Source organism: Trematomus bernacchii, unplaced genomic scaffold (assembly GCF_902827165.1).
Source record: "Trematomus bernacchii unplaced genomic scaffold, fTreBer1.1, whole genome shotgun sequence".
Lineage (NCBI taxonomy): Eukaryota > Metazoa > Chordata > Actinopteri > Perciformes > Nototheniidae > Trematomus > Trematomus bernacchii.
In genome coordinates this window covers 1,539,856-1,552,534 of record NW_022987973.1, presented here as the reverse complement: position 1 = coordinate 1,552,534, position 12,679 = coordinate 1,539,856, and the positions used below count along the sequence as shown (strand labels likewise).

The 12,679-nt window shown below is 39.5% G+C and overlaps 1 protein-coding gene across 1 annotated transcript; it reads left to right on the top strand.

Moving 5' to 3' along the window:
• Positions 1 to 3,930: 3,930 nt before the first annotated feature.
• wdr93 (WD repeat domain 93) lies at positions 3,931 to 12,547 on the top strand. Its single transcript, XM_034117066.1, has 16 exons — positions 3,931 to 4,041; positions 4,849 to 5,050; positions 5,313 to 5,377; positions 5,545 to 5,623; positions 5,725 to 5,810; positions 7,224 to 7,308; positions 7,961 to 8,111; positions 8,239 to 8,309; positions 8,489 to 8,575; positions 8,668 to 8,799; positions 9,550 to 9,751; positions 9,861 to 9,921; positions 10,048 to 10,204; positions 10,371 to 10,530; positions 10,686 to 10,825; positions 11,446 to 12,547. Exons 1-15 carry the CDS (start codon positions 3,931 to 3,933, stop codon positions 10,792 to 10,794), a joined length of 1,758 nt encoding a protein of 585 aa, XP_033972957.1. The 3' UTR covers positions 10,795 to 10,825; positions 11,446 to 12,547.
• Positions 12,548 to 12,679: the final 132 nt, after the last annotated feature.

Genomic DNA, 12,679 nt, shown 5'->3' with positions numbered 1-12,679 from the left:
TTCTACATACAAATGTGTTTCTCAATCCAAGCAGCTGGGAAAGCTTGTGAGCTGTTCAAAGGTTAACCTAACGTAATACGTTTTGTCTCCAGCAGTTCAAATGACAAAAGACTGAGGGCTGTTAAATGTTTCAAATGCAGTTCAAATGGGAACAATCTGTTTTGGCAGGAGGAGATATCAATGTTTAAAGTCAACTAAACTATATTTGTTTCCCTCGAGTTTGAGAGCGAATTGAACAGTATAGCTGTGGGTGATTTCCTCATATTGACCCAGGGACAAATACATTGAACATACATTTGATATGGTAAAACACTAACAACATAAACCTTTCAGAAGAACTCATTACCATCATATTTGAAGATGCTAAGCTGGGAATCATAGAAACGCTCACGAGAAAGCTGCCTGAATTGATAACGTTGAAGGGTACAGTGAAGGATTTCTAAGTCCCTAGATATTTTGTATTTAAGGAAATACTGAGCCATATTGGTTAAAAGAAGAAAAGTGTATATTTGCTACACAATAACCTGTTAAAGGTGGGGTAGGTAATTTTGGAGAAACCAGCTCGAGTGCGCTAGAATTTGAAAATACACAACCGGAAAAAATCTGCCACTTCCTTACAGAGCCCCTCCTCCAACACACACAAACGCGCACATGACCAATGAAGGCACGAGATAAGTTTGTGCACAGATGGAAGGCTGACAGGCAGGTAGGTCATCCAGTTACTTTAGCCGGGCCGGCTAAAATGATTGGTCGTGCTTTTTATAGTACTACGGCTTCCACAGATGACATTTTTTTATGGATTTTTTGTCAAAGCACTTAAGATATTCATTGCTATCGGGATGTTAAGAGCATTCCACGGAATATAACAAAAAGTGTATCTCGAGCCGGTTTCTCAAACTTACCTACCCCACCTTTAAGGTACTATTTTAAACAACTGAAGGGGCTTTTTAATCTTTTGAATTCCCATTAATAATCAGTGCCCATTCAGCTTTTTGACACTAAACCCAGTGTCAAAAAAGGGGGCAGAGGGCTTGTTCAATTTCCATTTGAATTGTATTTTTTTTTTTGTGGTTACAGCTTTTTACTGAAAGTTATCACTGAGTCAATGACGTAGAAGCCTTAAAATTACACTTTTATCAACAAACTGCCAATATCAACAAGGATTCATCACGCGCACACACACCTGTTTTTCTGCCTTATATTCCTCTGAGCTGTTACATTTAAACCTGTCTTTCACTGTTCAAATGAAAGTGTCTTTCCCACACTTTTGAATCTTACTTTCTGGAGGAAATCTTTGATTATGTAATTTCAGAATCACATGGCATAGCGTTCTCATCAGTTGCATATTTTTTTCATCTTTAAGGTACGCTGTTTTTCCTAATCAGATATGTTGGTCAGGTATTTATCATTCCACTTTGGTTTTTACACTCTTTCACTTTGATATTATCATCTCTTAGCACATGGAGCCATTTTATTTGAAGACTGTCAACAGAGATTTCAGATCAAAAGAAATCCATTGTAAAAATAACAGTGCTCAATCAATTCCAGGTAATGGGTGGTAATTTTAAGAAGGTTACAGGAGGTGAAAAGTATAATTGTGTTGAGGGGTTGATTAGAGACCATGATTATCTGTGGGATAATGAATATAATGGAGACCATAATTATCAGTGATATGATGGAAAAAAATCACTAGTCGTAAAAAACTGAACCATTCTTCCAAAATCACAGATGGATTTTATTTATCTGATGAAGTCTTAATTACAAGCTACAAAAAAAAGTTCAGACGGTGTTTTCTTTTATGTGTTTATTGCGTACTGCAGGTGTTTTGACTGCATACATGCTGCATACCTGCTGAAGGGAAAGCCTCATCTTATTCAGAGAAGAGTATGCATTATGAACTGCATTTTACAAATGTACACTTTCTATTTTTCTGTTGTGCAATGTTCAAAAGAATAAAAACATCAAAGATATGTCCTTGTTTCATGAGCCTTGCTCTTTGAATTTCCAATGCAGGTAGTCTGCATCATTCATTGATCATCATTATTGACGTTGTCTTGACACTACATTGTTTTACTGTGCAGTCGTATGGATATACTGGTGATGTCTGCATTCACTGGTTTATTGGTTAAGTTTGTCATATAAAAGCCTAACAAAAATAATCAGACTAATCTGTATTAAAATGCAATATGTGAATACTTTAGAAAGGGAGTATTTGTGCCTTATGAGAGGTTCAAGGTTTTTTTTTTTTTTTTTTTTGTCATACGAACATAGCTACAGTAGTTATGGCGATGAAAATCTTAGGTCACAGGCTCCTCCAACAGTGCAACACAATAAAACGGATAAACAGAAATATAGTGCAAGTAAATCGTAAATAGTAAATACAAAAATAGTTTAAAAAGGTAAAATAGTGCAATAAGAGTCTATATGCAGAGTGGTACCTACCCAAAATACCCTCTCCTTTGCTGTTTGACAGATACTGTTATCCACTAAATACTAATGAGCTTATGAGTTTTCAGTCAACATCTGAACATAACCATTTACATACAAAACTTTATAAATATATCAATATATTTTCTTCCTATATAGATTTAAGATTCAAAGGTTATATTGTCATAAGCACAGAAGCTATGGAAATCTTAAGTCCCAGTCTCCATTAACAATGCAATATAAATAAATATAAAACAATAAAAATAGTCCAAAAAGAAACAGAATAGAAATAAAATAGTGCAAGTTTTATAAAAAAGCCATCTGGTTATTTAAAGATCTGTTTGGTTTTTTGAGTTTGTGTTTGCAGGGACGAGGCTATAACAAAACACCAGATTATTAAATTCCTCCCTATTGATTGAATTTGAAGGGATGTAAGAGGAGAAAACAGCTTTAAATTGTGTGTAGGCTGTGTCTATTGATTTTGAAAGACGATCCCTAAGCAGCTGCTGTTTGACAGATATCGGAAGCCAATTTATCCGTTACGGCATCCTAACCGTAACAAATAAGACCATTATCTGAAACAACACTGAGGCCACCATAAATATGTTATGGCACTGATTTTCAAGTAGGCTACCGGTAACCTTACTGTAAAAGGCTCTGAAGACATGGCAACAGTTGTCATGACGACCGTGATACACTCCACGGCTTCTGGTGTGACAAATGAAGGTAAAACCGCAGGCTTACATTTTGAATTATATATTTTTTATTTGATAGTTTAACTCATAGCTGAGCTAAGCAAAGAGCTACTTTATGTGTGTTGTGGTTATAGTTTTATAGCATTAGCTCTACCTTTTGTGAACGCGTTGTTGTTGTAGTTTGGCTAACAAGCTAACATGCCTGCTTCCTAGGCCCAAACAGTCCAGGAAACGTTTTTTTATTGTAATGCAAAGTATGCGCCTCTTAATGTTAACTTGTTTTAGGCCTATTTTTACCAGACTTGGAACGTTTTTGAGAGACTTGTAACCAGTGGTGTAACTGAGTACATTTACTCAAGTACTGTACAATTTTGAGGTAGGCTACTTACTTTATTTTGTACTGGGCCCACGCAGAGGGAGAAGGACAAAACCCGTCTTCATTTTCTGCAGATGCTGTGTTTATCTTCTATTCTTTCTTAAAGTACACCACTTCCTTTAATTATATTTAATGGTAATACTTTTGTACTTTAACAACATTTGAATGCTTGTCTTTCACTTGTAACTGAGAATTTCAACACTGTATTAAACCTGCTTAAAAGTACAAATTATGAGTACTTCTTCCACCACTGATATTTACAATGGTTGTAACTAAGCACATTTAGTCAAGTACTTTTTATACAGTTATGTACAGTTTTGATGTACTTTACGGGTTTCTATTTGTTTACTCCTCATTGTAATGTAACTTGAAGTTTACAAGTCTACAAAAAACTAAATTATTTGTCCAACATTAACATTTTCTGATCATAGGATGTCCACGTATACCAGGAAAAGCACCCCTGACTCAAACATGAAAGCAGCTTGCAGTACAGAAACATCCATGAAGAAAACACCTACGTTGGAAATGTCCCGTGCAACAGAGGTATAGATTGGCAGTTTAAAGTGAATGGATTATTATTGGGGAATGAATGAATCTCGTCACATAATTGACAAACCATCTGCACAACTCTTTCTAAACTGTGTGTTATTTTGACCATTATTCCAATGACAATGTATCCAAAGGGCTCTACAGGCACATTAAGACCTTTCATTTTATTCTAATAACGACTCGTGTGCTTAAGAGGATGTGATAAGGTCTTCTTCATTTTCACCTATTTCTCTGATCACTGTCTTTCACTTCCCTATAGAACATTTATTTATTGAAACATGTAAAGCATTTTATTCTTCCTCGTATATGCCTGTTCTATCATAATTGTCTTTATCCTTTTCCTTGCTTTATCCCGCCTCTTTGGCTAACTCAGAGTGGTGCTGTTATGTTCACACTTTTAGCACACTACCTGTCCTTAAAACAGTGTCCGGCAGTGGCTCAGTCAGTAGGGGGGCTTGGACTGTGAGCCGTAGGGTCGCCGGTTCAAGTCCCCGACCAGACCTAAATATGGAGTGTGGACTGCTACTTGGAGAGGTCCCAGTTCACCTCCTGGGCCCTTCCGTACAATAGCTGACCACTGCTCCTACTAGACTCCTGGTATTAGGATGGGTTAAATGCAGAGAATAAATGTCACTGTGCTGTGTGCTCTGCATGTGTGACCATTAAAGAGGGTTTCATCCCTCCCAATTCTATTCTAAAATCCATTAAACAGACCGTAACAAAATAGGTTATTGAATGAAAAGATCAGATCAGTGTTTTTCAAAGGAATTACGTTTTTCTCTGTTGTGACTTATCTGTCAGCTTCCAGAAAGCACCCTCTGCGTGGCGTGCTCTGCAGACGGCAGGCTCCTCGGCCTGGGTCACTCCCGGGGTTTCTCTGTGTGGTGTGCTTCTTCTCTGCTCTGTGCTGCAGAGTGGTTGCAGGACGGGCTGGAGATGACTTCTATTCAAATCACCAGAATGGCTGAGAAAGCCTATCTGCTTGGCACAGTTGACGATATGGGTCAGTAGTATAGTACCTCTCTCATCCTTCTCCTGCATAACACATGAACAGATAGTCTGGGATTGACAGATTGACATTTATTTGTACACTGGATATACCCTGCGTGATCCTGAAGTCATGAATTATTACTGAACTGCGCTGAGACAAAACACATGGAATTAAAGAAAATAAAGGTTACAACAAGAAAGGCCAAAGAGATTTTCAGAAAGTGTTAAATATGTTTTGTCATTCTGGCTTAAGTTCCTTTCATTTTTCACTGCAGGTGTTGCCAGAGTCTTTGCATATCACTGTGAAAGCATTCACCTCCTCAGCGTTATTAACACCATGGTACGTACAGATATACTTTGTGATACTTTGACTGTCCTCCACCTTTTTTTGTTTGTATGTGTTGTTGATAGGGACACTTACATAATGTCAAACTGTTTCTGTGTTTGTGTGTTTATTATTAGGAGTGTAACATTTTGTTTTAAATAATTCATTCCTTTCAAAATCAGGAAAATATCAACAAAAGGAGCATTTGCTTGACATTTGAACTGTCTGAAGGGGGACATTATGGAGCGGCGTCAATCAGCTGTAAGTACACCATTCCTGTAGAGCTCCTTTAATTAATTAATGATTTTAATTAAAGGCTGCTCTTTCAAGTATTTATTGCATGATTTTCCCTTCTCTATAAGGTAACAGTGATGTTTGGCTCGAGGTCTATCACTTCCCCTCAGACGCTTGGCTCAAAGAGTTAGAGATGGAACCATCACAAAATCAGGTAATGTACTGAAATCTGAATGATAGGGTGGATATAACATGGTTGCGTATTAGGCATCATATGAGCCATTCTACATAGAATGACATTTCATTGTCAACAACCAGTTGAATCTAACATAAGTTCGAATTTATTTAAGTATTTTTTTTCAGTAAGTAGTTTTAAAATATACAGAAAGAAAACGGAGGGCAGCAGTTCTTAAAAAGGAGAAAATGGTAGAATATGGTCACAGATAAAGGCATATAATGACATTAAAGGTCCCATGTCATGCTTTTCCGGTTATTACCTGTCCCCTTGTGTGTTATGTAGGTTTTTCTGCATGTAAACGGTCTGCAGAGTCACAAACCCTCAAAGTACACCCTGTAGCGAGTAAACCCTAACACAGAAAAGACCTGTCTATGCTGCCCCAGAATGCCTCGTTGGAGATTTAAATTTTTCCATTTTTTTCTTCCTGGGTCGTAGTGACGTAAGGGGCTAAGTGACGTAACGGCTATGCGGATTGGTCCAAATGAACCACTTCCTCACACACACACACTCACTCAGCCTTATCTTTTCTCAGCTGCAGCTCCGCGGATTTCTCAGCCTGAGCACACACACAAACTCACAGCCAGGCTACGAGTGTGTGTGTGCTCAGGCTGAGTTTCGCGTTGTCTTGCAGACCCCACGCAGCAACCAGGAAACGACACCAGTAACCCAGCTCACATTGTCCGCTCCTCGATCCTCAAAGGGCAGAGCAGCGAGCCCCGCAACGTCCCGCCAACACGGCACCCAGACCCCACGCAGCATTCTCATCTGTTTGTCATTACTGGTGTCCTTTTCTGGTTGCTAACGCCATTGTAACACATAAACACTGATGTTCCGCTGTAACGGTGGTGGACTCATCAGAACAGAGTGGGCGAGCTGACCAATCAGAGCACAGTGGGCTCATAGGGAGGGGGGGGCACGAGCTCCAACAAGCCGTTTAGGACAGAGAGTGAATACACATACTATACAGAGATGCTGTATGAGAAACCAATGTGAGTTTGGAACATTGAACAATGTAAATCTATTCTAGTAGACCTCAACAATGGAATTATGATCAGTAGAAATGGCCATGACATGGGACCTTTAAGAACAGAAAAGTACTTGGACTCAATGCTTTCTAAAAACAGTGCTACCCTTGGAGCGTGTTGCACTCCAGAGTGGCTACCGAGTTTTTTTTATTTTCTTCTAGTATGTGGACACAATAATACATAACAATACATGCTCCTGTGCTCTCTGTTATTAGCAATATGGCTGGGAAGGATTTTCCCACAGGGATTTCTAGTTTTAATGAGAATGTATGCCGGTTTATCTGGTGCCAAATACTCCTATATGCCATCGAGTTTCAAGTACAGAGGACATTTCAAGCAGTTGGAATGTTATTTGAATCCTCAGGACCCTGACTCATCTGCAGATGTGGACGTGAAATGGTCTCCAGTTGCAGCGGTGATTCAAATCCAGCCACCCAAGACTCCTGCAGGTATAATTGTATCTAGAGCAACCATGTATTACAACTATAGTGTTGTGCGTGTGAGTGGAAGACATGGTGTAGATGCAGAGGCATGTGTACCTGTATATATATATATATGGGGCAAAGCCTGCAAGCTAGTTCAGGCAGTCAACCCGAGCACTTATGCTGCATTCATACATATAACGCCCCTTGCCACTCTACAACCAACCAAACAGAGTCTCCTTAATATGCCGCTCTATTTAACCTGCCAGATCTCTCTCTATGCATTGCTTGCTGCTGCTATTGCTGCAGCTACTTCCATGTCGCTGCTGCTTGCCTGCCCCACCACCACCCCAGCTTCCACCCCAGCTTCCACCTGTAGGCTCGGGGGGTTAGTTATTTAATCATCACTCATCGTGCTATGTATATCTGTGGAGTGATGAGGCGCGAGCCTAGACGCCAAACTCAACTATATGCTGCTTCTAATAAACATGTTAAAGAAACACGTGAGTTGTCTGACTGAAATATCTTTCTCTCTTTTTAAATGACTAAAGTGAAAGTTATTTGTTTTCTTTGCTGTTACAAGCATATACTGTAGGTGACAAATTGAAGTTAACTAATAAGCATGAACATACATTTAAGATAAGAATCAATATCCCGGCATGTTTCTGCTGTTTTGCAGGGACAGAACTCGATGGTCCACTCGAGGTGTTGCAGACGAACAACTTTTTTACACACTGTCTGGCTCTGGACAAAGACATGGGCAGCAGCAGTCGTCAATGGGATGAACAGCCTTTTGATAAAGAAGCAGGAAAAATAAACGAAAGCCTAAGGTTCGACCAGCATGTCACCGCGAAGAAATATCAAAGCTCTGTTTGAAATGTACTTGCATGTTCTTTGATTGAAGTCTTTGCATACATTATTCATGTCTCATATAATTTACATGAAATCGTTTTTCAGACGTTGCACCCATCACTTTCTCCTGCCTTGTGGTCAGTTTCCTGGTGACAGTCATGCAAAGGATCAGCCAGGTTTGTAATGGACGTGGGAGCGTCCACTAAAAACACATTTGACAATTGCAGTTGCCAGCTAATTAATCCCTGTTGATGTATCCCTCATTTTCATTCAATCAATGAACATTGATCATATCTGCAGTGGCAGGCCGTGCTTCTATTAACGTCGTCTTTAATCTCTGACCTTTTCTCCGCAGCATTGCCTGTTTCTGTCTGTGTGTGGTGGAGTGGCAGCCATAATCTTTTTCATTATTTGCTACGAAAGTCACCAAAGAACAAAACGGGTAGGATATGTATCTGCTGGGTGCTCACATTGTTGAACCGTGTTGTTACTAGGCATAGATCTCTGGTGTTGACCTTTCTCTTTTTGGAGCAGATGTGGAACCCATGCTAGATGTGTTGTGGCCAAACGCAAAGGAAATCCTCTGCTCTGCCGTTAGTCGATGCACACGTTTCATTGCTCTTGGGCTCGGCGATGCTTTAGTGTGTGTGTGGGACAGGCAGTCTGGTGAGCAAACCTTATGGAGAAGTATTCCAAAAATATGATCCTATCCAAGACATTCAATTAGAGCAATTGTGTTTATTTGGTTTCTCCTTAAAGGTGGGGCAGGTAATTCACTTCAGAAACACTTTTTGTTATATTCCATGGAATGCTCTTAACATCCCGATAGCAATGAATACATTAAATGCTTTGACAATAAATGCATAAAAAAGTGGAAGCCGTAGCGCTGTAAAAAGCACGACCAATCATCTGAGCCGGCCCGGCTAAAGTAACTGGATGGCCTACCTGCCTGTCAGCCTTCCATCTCGTGCACACTTATCTCGTGCCCTCATTGGTCATGTGCGCGTTCGTGTGTGTTGGAGGAGGGGCTCTGTAAGGAAGTCTGAAGGAAGGGGCAGATTATTTTCGGCTGCGTACTTTCAAATTCTAGCGCACTCGAGCTGGTTTCTCCATTCTTACCTACCCTACCTTTAATGAAAATGTCATGTAAAAAAAACATTTGTTCCTATAGTATCCACATGTAGTTTTATTTTAATATGTCTACCTTAACATGAATCAGTGTATGCTATCAAGCTCCTCGTATCAGTTATCTTTCGTGAGTTATTTTAGGATTTCCCCAGAAGAAACTTCACTGAAAAGCAATAATGAGGCTGAATCAGTTTGTGGAATGATGCAGCAACAGACACTTTTGCCTCCTAGGTTTGCAATAAAGCTATGGCTTGTTTCATTCTCATTTTCTTCTTCCCCCCCCCTCAGGGTCTCCTTTGTCTGTTGTCCCAGTGTCAGCAACAGACAGTGCTTTCTCCAGGATGCAGTTTGTGGATTTCCGGCCTGAGTCTGCTGATGATTCCCAAACTGCTGCAACAGTCTGTCTTTTAGTGTTGTGTAAAAGTGGAACGATTCATACAGTCACTTCAGGACGAGGGGCTCAATCCTGCACAGCGCAGCTCAATGAAAGGTTACCTATATGTTTTACACATTTCCATATCATGTATTTATTTTTCCTGTCAGATACAATGCAATCAAACAAAAGATGACCTCACTCATAACGTCCTCTGTCGCTACAGGCCAAAAGACAGCGGAGACATCCCAACTGTCATTGCATCAGTGCCGTTCCTGCAGAGTATGGTAGAAACAATAAAGTTATTCATAAAAAAGTTAAGCTCAAATGCAGAGGGAATATCTATAGTACCAAAAGTATAACAATATTTGATTCTCTGGATCCTGCTGTCTTATTTTTTTTGCCTCGACCAGATGCTTGTGGTGCAAAGAAATGGAAACATGTTCCTCCAAGATGTCCTCAACAAAACCAAAGTGTGCTTCTTAAATCCTCCCAAGACTTTTCAGATTTCCACTCCCTGCAGTCCTGTTTATGCTCTGAACACTAAACAGCAGACTCTGGTCATACAAGGTAAACCAACAGTCAAATGTTTATTTATTTTTGCATTGAACGTTCTTTATTAATCCCCAGAGGAAAATACATGTTCATTATAGCCATCATAAGTAAGTACAGACTGAGCTACTGTCCCAAATGAAATCTGAACTGCTGTCACTAAAGGCCTTCATGTCTTCCACAGGGGAGCAGGAGTCCAGCTGCAGCACAGGGAGACAGAGCCAGCTGTTCAGATTCACTTTGGGAGAGCCTGGCATCATGGAGCAGTATATCATTTCACATCCAGACTCTCAAAGACAACAAAACACACTGGAGGAAGCCTGCAATATCTACCTCCGGCAAAGGTTGCTTTCTTTGTGTCTAGCAACCATAATCTATGTGGTGTCCAATCGTTTTTGGAACATATATTCCCACAAATCCAAACAACAGGGCACAAACTATCCATAGTGTACTGTTAAAGTAGTGTCTAATCATGTGTTCCCTATGTTTTCATGTGAAGAGCGCTGTCTGTGGATGAAAGGAACAAAGCTATAGCCCACACATGGAAGCAGCTGCAGGACACAGCAGAGCTGGAGCAACAGAGACACAGCCGAGCTGCAGCCAGCTGAGGGGCAGCAGCACATCTTGTTTTGCTCCGAGGTACTTTTGTATCTTTGTATTTCTGCATGTTCTTTGTATTCCATTGAAGAGCTCCTTCTGAATGCACCCTGCAAGAATGTTCATTAGAGACTGTTATCTCACAGGTCCAAATGATATTTCCAATATAACCGTATCTCCGGTTTTATGCAAGAACTACCAAACATATTTGAGGCACTGACCCTTAATCAGTTTAACTGTACAACAAGGACATTGACATTTTTTTATTAAGTTTAATTAGTTGTTATATCTGTGGTGCTGGAAGGCCTTCTCTGATATTTTACGTAAAAGGATGAGTGTATTTGGAGTGATTATGTCCCCTTTGGGTCCTTGAATGTCTCATAGGCCAAGTTTTATTTAATGACAGGACACAAAAAACTAAACAGGGGGCAAGAAGTATTGAAGTGCATTTGGAATGTTATAGTCTGTCCCCGAACAGTCTGTGAAAATAAGTTTGAGTTTAGGAAGCAGAAAACCATAGAGTAACAGCTAAATGGGTGAAAATATGTGAGAGGGATTCACAGAGTCAGAAGATCAAAACAAATCAGAGAGGATATTGTTCTTCTGAAACCAATCAGCAATACGCAGCTGTTGAATTATTCATGATTTTCTCTCTTTATTAGTTCAGATTGGCAGCAGATCAATCATTTGAATCCTTGAGCTACAATGGACAGGTGGTGTTCATTTGACAGAGAGATTCTTCGGACGACATCTCCCTTATCGTTTGCATACAAACACACTCTCCATTGTTGCATCGTTTGTACTGCATCTTCAGCGTATCAGATCGGACTGTGGCGTCTCTGTGTGAAAAGGAACTGCTGCGGAAAACAGATTTTAATATGTGCTCAAAAGCCTCATTATACATGAAATAGAATAATGTACTGAGTGTGACGGCAAAGGGCCCAAATATCATTGATAGCGTAATAAAAGTGCAGGTGCTCTATTCAAGATATCCACATTTGTACCAGGGGAAAAACAATTAGACAGTATAACAATGCAGCAATAGCCTCTTAACGAAACAGAGACTTAACTGTCATTGCTGTCTTTTTGCTGTTGGTTTGGTGCTTTTAGTCATTTCCTTGTGACATTGATGCTTTATCAACATTTACTGTTATGCAAACAAATAAAAAACAAACTGCTGTTGTCATTCCCAGCTCCCAATCCCCTCTGTTTTGCCTTCCCTAGAAACGTCCAATTAACTGCAGCGATGGCCTCTTTAGGCATTTGCTCTCATTAGTACAAAAGTAAAACAAAACAGAATTGATAACAATAAACAAAGAATCCCATATCAGATAATTGTCTTCCTCTGAAGCTAAATGTCAAACTGTTGAACTTATTTTATTTCCTAAAGATTATTAAATGTTGAAACAATTAAATTAAGTTGATAAAACCAGCTGTGTAGTTGCAATTACAATTTTTGATGTCTACGGTCATGTTTTAAATATGGATTTATTTTCGGATCCTGGTGGCAAACAATTTGTATGTATGCATGAGCTCAATTTCACATTCAGGTAGTAAAATATGAACTATATACAGTAGGCATCAATTTAAAGAATGCATGTTTTCTTATCACCATTTAAAATTCGAATTGCTTGCGGACATAGCAGAAGGTGACCTAGAAAATCTTCCACATAAAGCCTGGAAGGCTCAAATACTGTAAACCCTGTGCCCAGATTAAAAACTGTTTATCATTAAATATTTCCTAAGACATGAAAGATGATGCAATTCCCAGTTATTCAGAGTTCACTTTTGAGTATATTATATTTTCCTTAATAAATATTGTTTTAAAGAAAATACATTTATTTTTTGTACACTATCATGACATGATGTGCCGATCCGTCACTGCACCAGAACCTT